The 20,275-nt window shown below is 37.7% G+C and overlaps 1 protein-coding gene across 4 annotated transcripts in view; it reads right to left on the bottom strand.

Moving 5' to 3' along the window:
* Positions 1-20,275, bottom strand: part of Prdm5 (PR/SET domain 5) — a 153,008-nt gene that overhangs the window by 71,610 nt on the left and 61,123 nt on the right. For 2 of the 4 annotated variants that reach the window (XR_007595435.1, XM_050162314.1), the window contains exons 4-10: positions 19,780-19,954; positions 17,984-18,158; positions 16,329-16,450; positions 13,974-14,051; positions 12,384-12,463; positions 8,356-8,440; positions 6,813-6,970 (exon numbers count right to left, since the gene is read on the bottom strand). Coding sequence is in view for 3 of the 4 variants with exons in the window: in XM_050162314.1 (XP_050018271.1) it covers positions 6,813-6,970; positions 8,356-8,440; positions 12,384-12,463; positions 13,974-14,051; positions 16,329-16,450; positions 17,984-18,158; positions 19,780-19,954 (873 nt within the window). In the remaining variant the exon portion in view is untranslated. The remainder of the gene's footprint in view (positions 1-6,812; positions 6,971-8,355; positions 8,441-12,383; positions 12,464-13,973; positions 14,052-16,328; positions 16,451-17,983; positions 18,159-19,779; positions 19,955-20,275) is intronic. The other 2 variants (XM_050162316.1, XM_050162315.1) reach the window with 2 other exon arrangements.

Below are 20,275 nucleotides of genomic sequence, written 5' to 3'. Positions count from 1 at the left end.
GACAAAGGTCCAAGTATAAAAGGGCATCACTGACTTCCCAGTGTGCTATGATCCAAATATTCAACATGGTAAGGAAAAGTTCAGAAAGATTAGGTCATTATGTAAAACAAAATAAGCCATGGAAAGAAAATTATGGTGTAGAATCTGAAAACATCAAATTCATGAAGCAGAGAGTTTATGGTAGTTGACAAAAGTATGGCTGAAAGGAAGGGTGACAAAGGGGAGGAAAATGGGATGGTCCTGGTATAAAGATACACAGTTCGAATTACAATGAATAAATTTGGAAATGTATAATGAGATACTGTTATACAGTACTATATACTTATAATTGCTAAAAGTATAGATTGTTAACTTTTAATTTTCTTTGATAAAAATTACATATGTGTATGTCACACAACATGACATTATGACATATGTATACAGTGGTTAATTAACACACTATCATCTCAAGATAATAATGCTCTGGTTTACTTTCTGTAGTGAGAATATGTAAAATCACAAGAATAGATCTTACATGTTTTTATTATATCAAACAGAAACAAGAAACCATATCAGATGATGGACATGTTATATCAGGTGACAGAAGTGTTGACTATTTTGACTGCGGCAATCATTTCACAGTGTTTGCATAATTAAAAGATCATAATGTACACTGCCAATCTGTACAAATTGTGTCCAATGTGCTTCCATCATGAAAATAATTAATTGAAAAGCAAGCTTCACATTGCTATTTCTTCACCCATTTAAGAATAGTAGCATCAACGTTAACAGACGGGTTTTCAGTGACCACTGAGCCCCAGCTGATAATGAGCCCCTGCTGGACACTATTATCTCAGTTCCTGCCTGGCACTCATAACTGTAAGCATCTTCAAACTGCAGTCACTACCATCCCAGGAAAAAGGAATTGCTTGAGCAGGCCTGAAGAACAGCTATCTGGCTGAAAAGACAAGACAGGGCAGCTAGGATGTATTTACTGAGTGCCTGTCTTTCAGTCCCCACATTAATACTTTCTTGACAAAGCTTTAAGAATTTTTTTTCTTGTGTTAAGTTTACTGCTTGTGCTCTGATTTTGTAAATGAATTTATGATCTGTTAAAGATAAATTTATATTTTTTCTTTCAGGTCTAACAAAATTATACCACAACAATGTTTGAGCTACAATGTTTTTCAAATGATAGGACCATGACCCAAGACACATTTTTTTAAATAGCAAAACTAATTAGGAACCATCAAGAAGGATCAGCAGGTAAAAGCAAGAATTGCCAAGAGTAGAAGGAAGAGACAAGTCACAGCAAGCTGACCCTTGACATGGAACACACACTCTAACACAGGTAAGAAAATAAATAAATGTAATAAATAGTAAGAAAAAATACATTATGTGTGCAAGTCTTTATTTTATTAAATCACTCTCGAACTTAAGCTTCAGGTTCTACTTTGAAATGATTCATGCCCCTGTGAAGGCTAAGAGAATGCCATTGCTCAGAGTCTGACTACAAATGAATGGAACCTGACTATAGGAGCCCAACAGAATGTTTCCAGAAGTTGTGACTAGATTCCTACATACACTTCTGGGGCTCCATCCCTGACAAACACAAAGGAACTTTAATGAGTAGGCACATATCTGATGCCAGGAGGCTCCCAACGACTTCCTTGGGGCTTTAAAAACTCCCATGGACTCACTTCCATCATCAAGCAGATAAAATAAGACAATTTGTTCCATTTAGACATCCATATCACAAGAGGAGGGAATCACCATATATTTTCTTCAAAGTTTTGCTTTGCAATAAATCTGACAAGTAACAGATGGAGAAAGATGATTAACTCAGAGTTATTGTTTCTTATAGTTCTGAAATGTCTGACCAACTATGATTCCAATAACTCAAATCTAACTGGACCCAGACAGATGACTCTTATTTTAGCCAGACATTTTAGCACTAATCTGGATCAGATAAATTGAGTATAGCGAGGATGAGGAAATGAAAAATGATCAAACAGACAAACAAAAAAACTAATGGCTGAACCTTCAGGACTGATGGTGAAACTGTTAGCAATGCCTCATAAAGTACCACAATCCATCCAAAATGAGAGAAATAAATGGATATGATGAAATGTATAGATGACAAATGCAAAAAATCAATAGGAATATTTTATTTACTGAAAAGAATAATTGGGCATGCTTCATGATGGAGATCAGACTAACTCTTAATGATTTTCTTGTTCTGGTTGTCTACCATTATTATGTAGTTTCCTAAATGACCATTACTAAATAATTATGGAGCAAGGTTGACTTAGTTTTTCATATGACTCTTGAATATTCTAGGCATTTTCACATAACCACACCAAGACACACTAGGATCCCAACACAGAAACACATGTGTCGGGGGCAGAAGATTGAGAATGTTTTCCACTTTGGAAATCACAACCATCATGGTTTCTGTCCTCCCTAAGACATCATTATTACTTTCATATGATTTATGGCTGAAAAGTATGAGGGATAGTGCAAAGATCCTCTGCCAAATTCCCATATGGCATATAACATAAGCCAAACTGTGAAAAACTCATAAATGTGGGCAGATCAGTTTCATCAAAGAAAGGATTAAGAGGGTTCCAGAGAGCGAATAGGAAACTAGCCAGAGACTTTATACAGCCATGTAATTCCAAATGAGCAACAATGACTACAGCCCTGCCCTGGATGCAGGCCTTGAGTTAAGTGTGAGGGTACAAAGCAAGAAATCGTGCAGAGACAATGTGAAGCACTATCAATTGGCCATGCTCAGCTTTTGATATATCTGCCACTTCTTATTCTTCTTGGACAGAAACTAAAATCAGTATCATTTTTAATGCTTTCACAAAAGATAGCTGTTTCTTGAAACTCACTGTAAATAATGAAGTCACTTCAATGCCCACTAAATATTATTTAAAAAATTCCCTTTAAAAATATAGTGAAGTGTTTCCCTAAAATCAATAAACAAGCATTTCTGATATCACGTATGTCTTCACATAAATTTCTATGTGACACATTTTCTAAATCTGAACATGAATCATGTACAAAATAAACATATAAAATTAAAGCTAATGTGCTTTAAAAGAAGAACTAACTAAAGGAAAAGTGTGGAAATGTGAACAAAACCCAGAGAAGACCTAAGAGCATATAACCTGAAGATAAAGAAGCTAAAGAGCATGTAGAAGACAAGCAAATATCTAATGTCATGTTGTTGGAATAGAGAAAAGCCCTTGCTGCCTAAGCCTGACAGCCTAAACTGGAACCCAGGAGGCTGCAGTAGAAGGAAATAACCAAGTACCTCTGACCTTTGCACATGCACTATGGTTTACACTCACACATATAGGTATTATGTACACACATACACACAAACCACAAATAAATATCCACCCACACATACACAGAAGTAGTTTCTGAATTTTGTATTATTATTTTATGTAAATGAGTAGCTTGCCTGTGTGTGTATCTATGAGCCATATATGCCTGGTGCCTGAGGACAAGAGTAAAGGGCATCCAATACCCTGAAATTGAAGTTATAAATGGTTGTGTATTGTCATGCAGGTTCTGGGAACTGAAATCAAGACCTCTGAAAAAGCAGGTGGTGCTCTTAACTGCTGAGCCATTGCTCCTGGGCTGATAAAAGCATTTGAACATGAGAAAGCACGTATGAAATTGTTTTAGTTGTGCTTAATGCAAAGCATTGAAGATACGCTTAAGAAGTAGACTGGGCTGATGGTCCAGAGAACTCTGACTGATAGAAGCTATATATGCACTATAATGTGGGTGGCATTTGGAATTCACATCACCGGAGAGTAGAAGAGTGATATAGCAGTTACCTGGTAGGACAGCGTGAGAAGTGCTAAGCATCAAAAACCTGATTAGATGAGTATAAAAGCAGTCAAGAAAAAAGAGAAATATCAGGACACTGCAACCTTCCAAGAAGGCATGTGGGTGAGGGGCATGGAGCTCAGTAGTAGAGCACTTGCCACTCATGGGCAAGGCCCTGAGTTTGATGCTTAGCACTGTACAAAAATCAAAAAGGTACATGGGTGCAAACATAATGAAACAACAGACAGGAAAAACAGTTGTGATATGTTTTCTACATTTATAAAAGACCCAAGACTGAAGGAGTGTTGGATAATTACATTTCTTTTCTTTTTCTTCTTAGTATTTTGTATTGATTTAAAATCCCATTCCTTTTAGTGTTTTTATTAAGCTATAGATTTTTCTTCGCTCTCTTCCCCTTTTTCCCTTTCTCTTTCTACCCCCTCCCAAGAGGAGATCTTGTCTTTTTCTCCTTTCTATGTAGAACCATGTATGTCTCTCTTAGGGTGCTCATTGTTGTCAAGGTTCTCTGGGGTTGTAGTTGTAGGCTGGTTTTTCTTTGCTTTGTCTAAAAACCACTTATGAGTGAGTACACATATTTGTCTTTCTTGGTGTGGGTTACCTCACTCAATATGGTCTTTTCTAGATCCATTCAATTGCCTTCAAATTTCAAGATGTCATTATTTTTTTGTTACCGCGTATAGTACTCCATTGTATAAATGCACCACATTTTCTGTATTCATTTTTTGGTTGAGGGGCATCTAGGTTGTTTCCTGGTTAAGGCCATTACAAACAATGCTGCTATGAACATAGCCTCATTCTGTAGGCTGCAATTTTGTCTTCTTGACGTGTCCTTTGCTTTACAAAAGCTTCTTAGTTTCAGGAGGTCCCATTTATTAATTGTTTCTCTCAGGGTCTGCACTACTGGGGCATATTTAGGAAGTAGTCTCCTGTGCCATTGTGTTTAAGTGTACTTTCCACTTTCTCTTCTATAAGGTTCAGTGTGGTTGGTTTTATGTTGAGGCCTTTGATCCATATGGACTTGAGTTTTGTGCATGGTGATAGATATGGATCTATTTTTAGTCTTCTACATGTTGATATCTAGTTATGCCAGCACCATTTCTTGAGTTTGCTTTCCTTTTTCTATTTTATATGTTTAACTTCTTTGTCAAAAATCAGGTATTCATAGGTATGTGGATTGATATTTGGGTCTTCAATTCATTTCCATTGGTCCTCCTGTCTGTGTGTGTGTGTTTTTTTTTTCTTTGCCATTATCAGACTGTTTTCATTACTGTGGCTCTACTGTAGAGTTTGAAATCAGGAATGGTGATACCTCCAGAAGTTACTTTATTGTACAAGATTGTTTTGGATACCCTAGGTTTTCGTTTTCCCATATGAAGTTGAGTTTGTTCTTTTGAGGTCTCTGAAATTTTTGCTGGGATTTTGATGGGCATTGTGTTGAATTTGTAGAATGCTTTTGGTAGGATTGACATTTTTACTATGCAAATTCTACCTACCCATGAGCATGGGAAATCTTTCCATTTTGGGGGTCTTCTTTAATTTCTTTCTTCAAAAATTTAAAGTTCTTGTCATACAGGTAATTGTTTGATTAGAGTTACTCTGAGATATTTTATATTATTTATGGCTACTGTGAAGGGTAATGTTTCTCTGATTTATCAGCCCATTTATCACCTGTAAAAAGGAGGGTTACTGATTTTTTTGAGTTAATCTTGCATCCTGCTACATCACTGAATGTGTTTATAAGTTGTAACAGTTCCCTGGTAGAACTTTTGAGGTCATTTATGTAAACTATCATATCACCAGCAAATAGTGAGAGTTTGACTTCTTCTTTTCTAATTTGTATCCCCTTGATCTTTATTTGTTGTCTAACGCTCCAGCTAGGACCACAAGTTCATTGCATTTCTATCCTGTACAGAAAGAAGAAAGTACAAAGGGGAAACTACCTGGGTCAAAGAATAAAAAGTCATTCTTGGTTGGGATAAGGGGGACTGATAAATGTACTGCCGAAATGTTTCAAGGAAGTAAATTTCCTGGATTTTGTCAGCTTAGCATTTGCAACACCAAGTCCTGGATGCAGTGGGCATCTGCCAGAGAGAGAGCACAAAGAAGCCATCCAAAGCCAACAATGTCCTCAAGTGGGGGTGGTGACAAATACGGGTGAGAGCTTAGCTGTCTCTCATGTTGAAGGCATGGCACCTCTCTGGTAGTGCTTACTGTAAGGGAGTGGATCCTTTAGGTGGTACAGGTTTGTGGAAGATGTCACATCACTTGGAAGAATGCCCTTTATGGAGGCACTGGAGTTCATCCCTCCGCTTTCACTCATTACCGCTTGGCTTCTTGGCCAAAGTGAGGGAAGCGTCACCTTCATTCTTGTACTGTTCTCACCCCTGCGAGGCTCTGCTTTACCTTGAGTATAAAAGCAACAGATCCAGGAAATCATGGATGCAAGCTATTAAACCAAGCCCAATAAACCACTTTTCTGAATAAGTAAATTGTCTCAGGTACTGATGGCTGTAGGAAGCTAACACAAAATCTAAAACAAATTCAGAGAAATGAACAGACCCAGCAAAGAGCTAAAAAAAAAAAAAAAAAAAAAAAAAAAAAAAAAAAAAAAAAAAAAAAAAAAAAAAAACAGGAAAAGGGGGATATGAAACACAGAAAGAAGAAGGAGCAGAGAAACAGCAACAGCTACAACCTTGGGATCACTGGAGCTGATTAGCAGTTGAGAGTTTTTTAAAGGACTCAGTCACAGAAGGACACTTTTCTGAGAGCAATTTTCAGAGGATGGAGACAAAAAGAAAAGCCAAAGAGGCCAGTGGTCTTGACAAGGCAGAAGCAGGGTCACCTTATTCTCTTCAAGCCACCCTATTCACTTCACGTCGCATGGCCCAGCCAAACTCTGGTTAAGAGACCAACTGAAATCCTACCAGCTAATCAGTAGCTAACAAGTTAATATGCATCTTTACCTTCTTGTGGTTCTTGTAAACATTTCTGTGAGCAAATCCCTTTCCACAAAGCTTGCACTGATAGGGTTTATCTTCACTGTGGATTACTTTGTGGGCGCCCACTTGATCAAGCCTCTTGAATGATTTGTTACAGATCTCACAGTTATAAGGTCGCTTTTCTGTGAAAAATGAGTGGAGACAATCTCACACTGATATGAAAGTCAAGGGCCAAGGGGAAGGAAGCATGCTTTCCTACAACTATTTCTTATGCATAAACAAACTAAGGCCTAGTCAGACATGCCAAAAACAACCAGCCTTTCATGTAGTTCATCTATGTTAGACGTGCAAATTCTATTAGACATGCATATTCACAAATGAAAATGAAAATGCTTGCTCTTCTATAGACATATACTGAAAGTTAAACCTTTGAAATAAAAAAGTTTGAATTCAAAACACAAATTCTATTTGTGCATGAAAAAGATGAAAGTGTGTGTTTCAATCAGGTCTTCGATGCTGAGAGATCTGTCAGTGATAGAAGTAATCACAGAGCACCAGGCAGGCCCTTTGTGGCAGAACTCCCATCTTCAGCAGAAGCCAAGCATTAAGCAGATTAAAACACACACATTCGCAAACTGGGCATTAGTGTTAACAACCAAGCAAACGACCCTGCGCAAATCACACAAAGCTCACCAGAAAGCCAACACTTTCAATCACTGATCTTAACTCACGAACACTTATTCTTCCTCCAAACCATGAGGATGTTCAAAAGATGTATTTCAATATCCTCAAACTATAACCTTCCTAAATTCTTTAAAAGAATGGCTTAAGGCAAAAATTCTTCTCAGTACATTTTAGTGTCTTCATAGGTGAAAAAAGCCAAATATTAAATGGTTTAATGAACATCCATCTTTTGAAATGTTTCTCATAAACCTACATATTTCTCTATTTTATGAGTACCATATCGAGAATTCCAAAGTATCTAGAAACATAATAAAAACAATAATTGTTCAATCTCCACTAAATGCCAGACACAATGCTAGTATATTATGTAAATGACCTTATTTCATCCTCACAGTTCTTTTTTCAGGTGCCAGGGTGCCATTCCACAGATAAAAATAAAGAAACATAAAGAAACCGAAGTCCCAAATTAAACAGTGATTTCTGTAGACCTTGCACATTCTGCAGTCAAACAACCTTTTGCTTTCTAACTAGACAATTAAGAACTTAGAGATACTATGACTAGGCTAGAACTTATAGCCAGGATTCTGATTACTCCTTTTCTGGTTCTTCAACAAGATGAAGTAATTCTTTTGCAATGATTTCAATATTTGTAAGAAGTACATTGCCAGGCAGTGGTGGCACATACCTTTAATACCAGCACTTAGGAGGCAGTCAGCAGATCTCTGAGTTCTGAGTTTGAGGCCACTCTGGTCTACAGAGCAAATTCCATGAGAGCCAGTGCCACACAGAGAAACTTTGTCTTGCAAAAAAAAAAAAAAAATCAAACAACCAAAGACCAAAAATCAACAACAACATATATATGAAAAAAAATTACATAGTTCACCTGAGTGGGTGATCATGTGACGTTTCAGCTGATTAGCAGAAATGAACTTTTTCATACATTCTTGACAATCAAATATCTCATGGATCTGAAAAAGATTAGATCGACAGTTAAACCAAATCTTAATAACTAATGAATCCTACAGAGATGAAGCAAACATGTAAACATGTGAACAGCTGCTAGTACAGCTTAGGCCCACATTGCCCTATGTTGGCTTCATGTACAGTGGAAATGCCATGCCAAACTATGTAGCTGATGCATCACTAAGAGAAAATGGTCCCAGTAAAGCATGCCATATACCTGTCCTATTCATATGTAGTAAACATACCAACTGTAAAAATATGTTCACAACTAACAAATATTAACTTGTGCTATACATAAAATTTAGAGGGGAAGGTATATGTTACCTGCAGATACAATATTCCTCTTTCAGCTGTCGTTAGCAGTTTAAATGTAAGAGTACAAAAGAAACTGTCAATCACAGTGAAAGGTTAGTAGGAAGTTGATCTAAAGTTACTATGTTCACAATGAAGTCCCACATGACCGGAGGACCATAATAAAAATGATGGGCCACATAAAATAGCCCATAAATACGATGATTGAGTCCAAAGACCTTACATTTAACCTAAGCAATATGGCCAATAGTAGAATATTAATAATGGTGTGGTCAGGAATTCTTAGTTAAAGGAATAGATTACAGGAGCTCTGACATGGGGTAGGGGACTGAATAAAAAACGTGAGATGTGAATGTAAAACTGTTTCATTATTCTGACAATTCTACCACATATGTGTATCTCATGACGTGTTATACAGTCTAAATATAGATGAAGAAAATATGTATTCAGAACACAAACTAATACTTGAGCACACAAACTAATGCAAATGTTACAACCAGGTACTATAGTGCTGATATAGTAACTAGAGATGAAGTCTTTCTATCTCAAACCATAAAATATTTGCTATGGAAAACAGAAGCCTACTTTACCATCATGAGGAAGGTGTTCAGCTCTAAGCAGCAGACTGCATGAAGCCTTCCTTGGAAACGCTGGCCACCCACCCAATGATCAAGGGCTTCAAGTTATTGGGCTAGGATTCAAGGCTGATTCTGCCAAAAGTATAATGATTAACCCTAGGCAAACAAATCCTTCCACAGACAGCCAAGACCGTGTCTGTCACTGCAGAATAAGTAGATGTCACCGAGAAAAAGATCAGCATGACTGATATGGCAGTGGAGGATGAGGCTGTCTTGGGATCTAAGTGGCCGTGGCAGGAAGAGTGAAAGGAAAAAGGGCTGGAGGGAGAAGGGTCAGCAGATCCAAGGCCTGGCAGCTGGTCTTATTCTATGCCATGGCAGATCGGAGCTTGAAATCCTCTCCTAACTACTCTACTCTTTAGTGAGACTGAACTCACTGCGAGAACTGGGAAAAGCCAGAGAAGCAGGCAGCCATGACAGACATCGATCCTCTGGGGTTTGACTTCTACACATGTGGAGATTCATCCACATCCATTTCTGAGCAGGGACAGATTGCAGGGTGGAGCCTGTGCAGCATTTGGTAGGAGAACTAGAAACAGAGTGCAACCTGGCACAAAGGAAGGTCAGGCAGCCTCTCCCTATCAAACACCTGTGAGGGCTTAGGCTAAACACGCAAGGTGAACAAATAAGGACAGGATATGTAATGATTAATTAAAGCTTGTAGGTGCAAATTTACATTCTTAAGCACTGCATGGAAAAACACATAAAATATAATTTTATAATGATGGCAAGATAGTTTAAAATGACAAACCTTCTGTGTCATATAGAAGTGAAGACTTCATTTGTATTACTCAAACTGTATTACAATATAAAAGTTTTTTTAAAAAAATCTATAACTAAAATAACCATTATATAAAATACTGCAAAAATTTATTCAATTTTTAACTCTGGTAGTTTTTGGAACATTTTTAATGGTTAAAGTTATGAAATAGATAAATTTCAGCATTTACTACACATAAGAGCTTTTTTGAATTAACTATATTATTTATAGTAGAAAATTAAGTGGATATTTTCAAAACTTCTAACAAATTTAACAAATGACAGACAATACTATTTAATCATACCTAATATTAAGAAAATTTGTTTTGTTAAATTTCCAATTTTCCATGCTGATTTTTAGGATGATAATTTCCTACTTGAATTCCCAAATAAATAACTTGAAGTAAAAGTCATAATGTACTTTATTATAACAAGATAGTATATTGTAATATAAAATACTAGACTATAATTTAATATTGTCATAAAGCACCATCTACTGTTATGGGAAAACACTGCAACTATACTCTATTAGACATTAGAGCTGGCCAACTAAAATGACTGACATTTTTGGACTTACTAAAGTCCCCCTTGTATAGAGAAGGGCTTTGGGGGGCTACTCTACAATAGAGACAGGGAAGTCTATTTGAACTAATGATTTATTAAAATTCTTCAAATGTTCATAACTTAAAGGCACAGCTGTACTTTCTGTACTGTACCAAAAGGTACACCTTTTTCTAACAAGTTATTCTTTTATGGAGTAAGTCTCTATATTATTAACAAATAGAAAACAACGCATTATTCAGAAATGTGCTCCATGACTAAGTTTGCTAAAGCACTCTGTTAAAATATCTTAAACATCATCATCTAAGATGAAATAGACCCAGGAAATAAATCATTCACTTTCAAACAGTGGTGTTTAAAAAAAATATACTCTAACATATTTAATTTTTTTTTTTTTTGCCTCAGACTAAGTCTCTATTCTCCAAGTCCTAAGATAAATAAGAGAGAAAAAGGGACCTACAGGACCTTGAGAGACTCAGTGGGTAAAGCATCCTCTATACAAGCATCAAGTACTAAGTTCAACTTCCAAGAACCCACATAAAACATGTCTGCCACCCCAGGTTTCCTGTGATGACACAAAAGGCAAAGAAAGGAGGCCCCCAGGAGCTTAGGAGCCAGACAATCTGGCATATGCAGCAGAGAAAAAGCCTGTCTCCGACGAGGCAGAGAGTGCAGACCAATGACAGAGACCATCTGCCCTAGTCTCCATATGTTTGCATGGCATGTGCTTGTCTGCACTCAAAAGTATACACACATACACTCGGGGCGGAGCTAGAAGAAAAGTATCTAGACTCGCATTCTGGAAAGTCAGCACACAGACTAAAATCTGAATGCTACTGGATAGAATAGTCTGGCCCCTGCACAAGAACGACACTTAAATTCAAGAGGTATATTACATCTTCAAACAGCCCCATAAAATCACCAGCTGGAATGAACAGAAAATTCAAGTCAATTCAATATCCCTTTTCAGAAATGAGAAATCCAACCTAATGTAACATGTATAATTACTGACAGAAAAAATAAACTTGGTCTTTATTTGTAATCCATTATTTCTCCTGAAGATGATAAAAAAAAAATCCCTCTAAATCCAGGAGTCAACTTCACTCACATCAACATGACAGTAACTATCTCATATGTCATAATGTAAATCCAGGGACATTTTGGGGATTAGTAGTTGAAAATTACTATGTAATAAATCTATATGCAAATACACAAAAGGCATTTTACAAATCACAAGAAAAGTGAAATTTTTATACTTATCAGCAATATCTCCTTTTCTCTGGATATCAAGTTACTGAAAATTTTCCAGGTTCTTAGATATACTAAATATTTTACATGTTAAATCAGGAGATATTGTGGATTCTATTTGTGACATAAATAGCTTATAAATTAATTTTGTACTAAACTAAACTATAATATATATTGATTTTAATAAAAAATATGTTTTAAATCACTGATTCATGTTTCTTGAGAGAACAACAACTGAAAAATCTTGAAGACACAGTGAGTGCTCTGTGGGAATCAGCTAGACATGATTTCTGGCATTGAAGAATCTGTCAGCTAACTCTGAATGACACAGCTATTCTCAGTTCACTCCCCTGCCCACTGTCCCTGGCTCAGTTCTGTCTTAGCATAACATCAACCAAGTGCATATGGCAGCCCACAGGCTCTTACCCACCTTCCTGTGCTCTTGCAGGCTTGACACTGAAGTGCACTTTCTATTGCACACTGAGCATATGAGCTTTCTCTTAGGATCACCTAAGACAGGGACAAAACACCATCACAGGTTAGCTGAGATTGACCCAGTAGCTACAGGACCTCACCATCACAATTTAGAATTCTCTGCTGATATACTCAAGTCTTTCTTTCTAAACTTGGAAGTCCCCAGATCATCAGCTTCTACATATACCAAATAAAGCATTCACTATTCCATCTGTTAAGATAGTCTTTAGAAAACAAAAGTCCACAAAAATCAGAACAAAATAAAAAGAAATCAAATGTGCTTTAAAAAGGAAAAGTGAACGTATTAATTCCAACATTGATTCCATCTCCTTTACTTTTTGTCAAATGGATTCCCTTCACTGCTATCCACAGACTATTCTTTCAGCAATATATTCCTGTAGAATCTGTGCTCATGCCTTACTAAAGAAGTATTAATAGGTCATATAATGCAAAATCAACCACAATAATGTATTATATTGGCAATCAACACTGTTAGAAAATCAAACCATGACTAAATTTTATATTCTTTTACAATGATTAAAAGGGTCATTTCATATTTCAAACTTCACAGTGACTAAAGAAGATAATTTCAAAATGCATTGTCAAAACCGTATTAGTTGCACCATCACAAATATCTTCAAAATGATATTTTACAATTTTAAATGATTGACTTAAAAACTTCCAAAGTAAATATCAAACATACTGCAGTACCCTGTGTCCATCACATCACCTAAACAAAGTGAAAGAAACCATATCCATTTTCACTCCAACCTCAGTGACATGCACGTGAGTCACCGAAACTAAAATCGCTGTGTCATTTGGTTATATTGTATGACTATGTTTATGAAAGAAAAGTAAATGTTTATTAAAAGACAGGTAGGAATTTTCATCCTGCTTTTCAAGATACTAGGATACGCATAGTAACAGCAGGTAACTTTATCTGTTCAAAGAACTCTATACACTACACAGCCAAGGAAATTTGTTTGGAGATTACAACAGAGATTCAAAATACAAACTTTGCCCACAGCAAGATGAACATTTAATGTGGGAGTGTCATATATCAATCTGTTGATTTCATTGGTTAATTAAATAAAGAAATGGCTTGCCCTGATAGGTTAAAACATAGGTGGGAGGAGTAAACAGGAGGAAGAGGAAGTGAGGTAAGACTCCTCAGACAGACCCGACAGCTCTGCTCTCTGGAGCAGGGACACCATGCTCAGCTCCCGATAGCTCTGCTCTCTGAGGCACACGCGATGAAGCTCCGACCCAGGATGGATGTAGGCTAGAATCTTCCCGGTAAGCGCACCTTGGGGTGCTACAAACAATCATTAGAAATGGGCTAGTCCAGGTGCGAGAGTTAGCCGAGAAGAAGCTAGATAGAAATGGGCCAAGCAGTGTTTAAATGAATACAGTTTGTGTGTTGTTATTTCGGGGCATAAGCTAGCAGGCGGCCGGGGTGCTGGGGATGCAGCCCGCCGCTCTTATTTCAACAATCATTAGCCTGCATGTACTTGTTTATCATTCTTTCCCAACTCCCATTGCTTACATGGTCCACCTTCTTGGCATAGCTCATTAAGCCCTAGGACACCTCTTGTTGAGACCAGGCCCTGGTCTTCCCATAAGGCTGGTAAAAGGAGTGGAGAAGAGAGGAGAGGTTGACATCTCAACCACTTCATTTCGCTTTATCCTCCCACTCCTGCCTCTGCTTCAGTACCAGTCTCCCACCCCTACTCTCTCTTCTCTCTCTTTCTCACATCATTTTTATCTTACAACTGGAATATTGGATTCATACAAAGAAATACAGGAACAGTTTGTGAGAATACAGAAAAATGTCATTTCTCATAAATACCTCTTTGTGTTAGCAACCATAAAGTCAATAGACTTTTAGCCTCCTATATTCAGGTATACATGGTTTGTAACTTTCAGAAGGGCTGGAGATATGGTGAAAAAATTCAGTGGTGTTTATGGGGAGGGACGCTCCTAAGTTAAATCATCAGCACCAGAAAAACAAAACAAAACAAGAGCAACAAGTCACAGTGACAATCACAAAAGCAAGTGATGGTCAAAGGAAGCCATATAACCACGCTTACCTCCAAACCTACCCACCATATGCTACTATTTCTACAAAACCAAAGTTTGAACCATGTTTCAATATTCAGTTTCTCTTCCTTTACCTTCTACAGTACATGCACAGAGGTATGCTTCACCACCAGTAATTATAGAAGTAACAAGATTTCCTAGTTCCTCAAGTACCCCTGCTTCTCTGTGTAATCCTCAGCCATACTTGAGTGTTGCTCTCCTTGCTATAATAGGAACTCTCCCATTATCCCTACTTTACAGAAAAGGGGAGAAGCCTAAGAGAGCCTGAGGATGAGAAAATGAAATCATGTGCCCAGCCAAATGAGAGGTGTACATGGAGGCCTCAGCTGAAATACAGCAGCTTTCATATCGTATCATGACCTGCAACATGGCAATAATGACGATGAAACAAAATCTTTGTGCATAAATTGTTTCCTGAAAATCACCACAAATGCCCCAAAGCTGCAATAGTAAGCAACCCAAGGCCAATTACAAGAAGACTCAAAAATTACACTATAAGCACAGCAGGAAGACCATATGCCTAGTTATGACGATGGAAAAGTTTTCAGAGTTGTAGCATCCATCTGGCTTTTTACTTAGTTCAGCAAAGTTGACTTTATACTGACATAAAAGTTTGGTTAAAATACATTGCAGACAAAGATGGAGAAAATTAAGAACAGCATTTTAGCCAAAACAGCATTACGAAAAAAATGAAGGCAAATCTATCAAAAAGTTATGCGTGCTTCTGCCATCATATGAAAAGCACCCGTATATTTAAATTCAATGGGGGAAGTCATTTTCCATATACCAGCCATATGTTCTTCAAAAAGCAAGCCACAAAACAACACTGAGAAGTCTTGATGATTGGCATGCCCTGAAGGTTAGATTACAAAGTTTCACCTTCTGCTACCAGAACACTGTTCATGGCTCACACTACACAGGCCCAGTCAGTGACGACGTGAGGCCATCAGGCACACTCATGCTAACCTTTTGTCACCTTATTATTAAAGTCAGTTATTTTCAGGCAACAGAGGTCCTGATCTCGGGTATCAGTCACTCTTTTCACCTAATTTTAAGGATAAACAAGAAGGGGAAAAGAGTTTCCTCCCGATCCAAAGGTGCAATTCTGCTCACTTCCCAGAAGTGACGGATAAAAGCTAATATGTAAGAAACATACATGCACAGAATGACGTGATGAGGTCCTTGGGTCTCAAACTCCTTTACCAAACAGACAGCAAAGAAGGGAAAAGGCCCCACAGTCAAACAGATATCACAACCCAAATTATATTCACCATGGTTGAGAATATACCAAGGACAAAACCCTAGGTGACAAGCAAATGTTATCTTTGTTTTACTGTTTGGCTAGCAATTACAAGGAGTTAAGCAAGTGTTTGCTGAAAATTCAAGTATTTTCACCTCTGTTCTAAAATATAGCTAGGAATTTTCTCTAGCATAGAAGAAATGCAAGCACTAAACGTATTGAATGTTCCTTTAAAAGTATTAAGGCGGAAGTACATCGCTTCATAGTTTCAAAGTGTAACTACAAATGATCAATTTCACAATGTGGAAAAATGAAATTTAAAGGCTAAACTAATGAAGAGATCAAACAATATACCTGAGTGACAAGAGCAGCTAAGTGGGAGCTTGGTTTACAGTGATGATTAATCAGACAACTTGGAAAACAGTGCTCAGTGTTCAGGGAAACACACAAACAAGTCAGATGCACACAACGGGAAGCCTCCTCACAAAGGAGAATTAAGAAGAGATCCCACAGCCTGGGGAGAGGGAGCCCAGTTAGTACGGACTGTCTGATCCTCCTCACCAGTGTGGACATTTTCCTGGTGCCTTTTCAGGGCCTCCTTGCTTTTCAGCCTCTTCCCACAGCTGTCGGCTTTGCACACAAACCTGGCATCCCCTCGGCAAGCCTTCTGGTGCTGCTCAAAACTATAAGACAAGTAGCAAGGGGAGCAGAAGTGATAACGATATACCTACAGACTTTAAACATCACAGCAGGCTTCTGTAACCCATGCCTCCTAGGACATGCTTCCTGCAGGAGTCTTGGGATCATTTTATGCATTAATTATGTAGGTAAGAAAGAGTACTTAAATTTTTCAGTTTTCTTTGTATAATGCTGACTAACTCCAAGTATGAAATTATGCATTCAAAGATGATCTGCACATTCATAAAAGCCACTTTATAACTGGACATTAACTCCCAGTGATGAACTGAAAGAATTGCAGACGGAACACTGAACACTCTTGAGAACCGTTCAGGCTGTTTCTGACTGTGCAGTGGCAAACACTGAGAAGGGAAGGAAAGGAAGCCAAAGCATTGAGTTATGCTCCCGTCCTCTTCCGCCACCTTTCCCTTAGTCTTCTACATATCTAATGGCACCTTACTTAGCTCTAAGATATAGTTCAAAATATACTGCAATGCCTTAAAATATATATAAAAGTTGAATAGAATACAGGCTAAAGTTAACTTATTAAAAAAGGATAGAACTCTTGCATGGCATTTTTAGAAGAAGTTAATAAAATCTCTAAATGTTTAATCCATCCTAAAGATTTCTTTTTTCTATAGATTTGTTATATATAAATAAAATTATTTTCAAACTTCATGAGCAAAAGTTGATATATATATATAATACATAGAAATGTCACATCTATATATAGATGATAGATAGACAGATAGACAAATAGATGGAAATAAAATGGCATAAGTTGGAATTTAACAAAATGGAAAGTGAACACTAAGTCTGGAAGATGTTTTAGTCATGTAAGGTGACAGTCTGCTAAGTGTAGAAGTTTATAGCCTCTGTACATTCTCTTGGTTTTGATAACTCTGATCTTAAAGTAGAGGCTAATGTTGTAAACATAAGTGACTAAGATAAGGTAAAAGGTAACCTCATGTAATTTACCCAACTGTTACTCTATGCCCTATTCATCTTCAAACTATTCTTCCAAGTGGCTATGAAATAGATGGTGTTTCCCATCCATTCATTGTCCCTACACTGAAGTAGTCATTGCTTAAACATTTTTAAAACAAATAAGAGAGCAAGTAAGTGACATTGGTAAATAACCTCAATTCTCTAGCTAACTTGTGCATATGTAAATTTCAGAATAGTAAACCATTAAGTGTAATATTTAATGGCAAGTATCAATCAGAGAAGAGCTAGCATAAATGATATTTAACCATAAATCTCAGATCAGAGTAATTAAAACAGTAAAACTCAGAAAAGATGAACTCATGCCAAAGTAGGCTGCCCTCCTCTTTCCCAAACACACGAGTACATGCTTACACATATGCATGCTCACAAACACATATGGGTTCGTGCTCACACACATGCATGCTAACAAACATGCATGGGTACCTGCTCACACACTTGACATGCAGAGACACACATATTCAGAGCAGTGTCAAGCAAAGCGAACAGTCTGAGTGGCTGTTCGCAAACTGAAACACCCTGAGCAAACGCACTGTCTCTGCAAGGCCTGTCTCACGGGGAACTTCTTTCCGCAGCTCTGGCATTTGAACTCTTTCTCCCCTGTGGGCTTCTGGTGAAAGGTCTGCCGGTGCTCGGTAAGGATCTCCTCACTGGAGAAGCTCGATTCACACTGTGGACAGGCATATTCCTCTTCACAGTCCAGGTGACCTGTGCAACATCACAACACTGGAGTTCACACGCCAGAAATGAGCTTTGGCTCTCATTTCAACATCAAACTAGTTCTAGCAACTAAAGTCAATTTTTATTTTCTCTAACAAATGTACGTAAGCATTGCCCATGTTGAACAAAAAAAAATGCTATCAGAAAAAAAAACTATTTTAAAAATCATTTTTACTATGTTTTACAGAAGCAAAACAAAATCAAATTCAATCTCCAGTTTCCCTTCCAATGTTAATATTTCAAATCAAAATGATAATAAATGCTGATCGCAATGAAAAACTTTTCCTGGAAAATGCATCCTCTCCAGTTCACTCCGCACTTGACAAGGAGAAGCATCCAACAGACATAAACTATCTTGAATTGCCAATGGGGAATCTCACACATACTGGAAATAAAGCAATTCATGGAAACAGTGTGAACTAGGGTTGGTGCTGTGGGTGAGGCACCCCCACTCCACATGACTGGAAGAGCTCTGCCCAAGGTATTCAGGATGCCATTTATGTTGTATATTTTGAGTGATCTTCCAATAAAATGAAAATTTTAAAGTATTAAATATGAAAACATTAAAATAATCAATAATGCCACCCTGAAGACACAGTTGTGGCATGCCAAAGAGACATGTGTTCAGTCTGTGACCATACCTTATGTGCACTTCCCATGCTGCTCTTTCTCCCACCTCTAATAACAAGTCATTTGCATACTTAAGGTGCCACATACATGCAATCAAGCTCTACAATGGCAAATATGTGGGTGACATCTTTGTCCCTTTTTTCTGGGGTTTTGTTTTTTTTGTTTTGTTTTGTATTTCTGGTTTTTTTTTTTTTTGTATGTTTCACTTTTGCAAACAAGACCTAAATCAGATACCAAATGTTTTGGTATCAAACCTTGAATGTCCCAGACCACAGAACCCTCAACAAGAACTTTTGGACTGTTTAAAAGCATGCACTACAGACCAAATGGACAAAGACACAGAGTGCTTCAACAGCGCTATTGCCATTTCCCTCAAATTTTCTCCAGGGGTAAAGGATTATGCCCAGCAATACCTGATGCTTTCACAGTAGTTGACAACCCACAGGCATCTGTCCCCTAGACTGCGGGTTTCACCTATGGTCACTTGAAATCACTGCTCCCCAATCAAGGAAAAATTAGCAATCCTGTACACTCCTGTGACCAGAATACAAAGAGGTTGCCAGAAGGTCCAGATTCTGAGAGGATCTCACAAGACAGAGCCCAGGGACCATTACTCCAGGATACAGGGGGGCCACCCTGCACATCTGACCTCCTCAGACATGCATGAGATTAAACGCTTAGAGTCTGAGCGACCTCCTTACTGCCCCAGGGTTTTAAACTGATGATTGGCAGGGCCGGTGCAGCCCTTCACTTTGCTACCACAGTGACAAGAACCAGAGTTGCCTCGCCTACCTTGGTCATCCTCTGGGACAATCGTTACTTAACCCCAAACATTGTTTTTCTGCTATTCAGAAAAGAAAAACAGTTTTGACAAAAACTATTTTAATAACACTAATCCAAGCATAATTCAAGTAATTCAAACTATCTTGCTCTTCAATGTTTCTTCATTCAGACCACCAAATGAAGATGCATTTAATACCTTTGCTTCCAGATGCTGACTGTCCCTTGGAGTGGTCAACTTTGCCTTCTTTGGTCAAGGTCAGAATTTGTTGCTCCTCCTCCTCTGCCTCCACATCACTGTCCAGGTAGCCAATCAGAAGCTCAGTATCAGTTTCTATATCATCAACTGCTAAGTAGAAAATATTTTCTCCTTCCTGAAAGACAATTTAAAAATGTTAAGGCACTATTAGCTTCTAATGGCAATCTAGAAGCTGTTTTAAGATGTATTAGCTGTGTATGGGATATGGATGATGCACAGTTATCAGCACCTTGGAACTGGAAACTGGATAATCGGGTTCAAGGTTAAGCTCAGACACAAAGTAAGTTCAAGGTCAGCTTAGGCTCCAAGTGACCTTGTCTCGAAACACAAACAAGCAAACAAATAAATAATATAATGAAATAATTGAGGACCATGGGCCAATGAAAAGTTACTACTACTTCTTTATCTCTAGTTGATCTGGATGTTAAAAAATATT

This window comes from Alexandromys fortis, unplaced genomic scaffold (genome assembly GCF_014885135.2).
Source record: "Alexandromys fortis isolate MF-2015 unplaced genomic scaffold, M_Fortis_MF-2015_v1.1 scaffold_117, whole genome shotgun sequence".
Classification (NCBI taxonomy): Eukaryota; Metazoa; Chordata; class Mammalia; order Rodentia; family Cricetidae; genus Alexandromys; species Alexandromys fortis.
The sequence above is the reverse complement of the archived record's forward strand: the minus strand, read 5'-3'. Positions and strand labels throughout refer to the sequence as shown.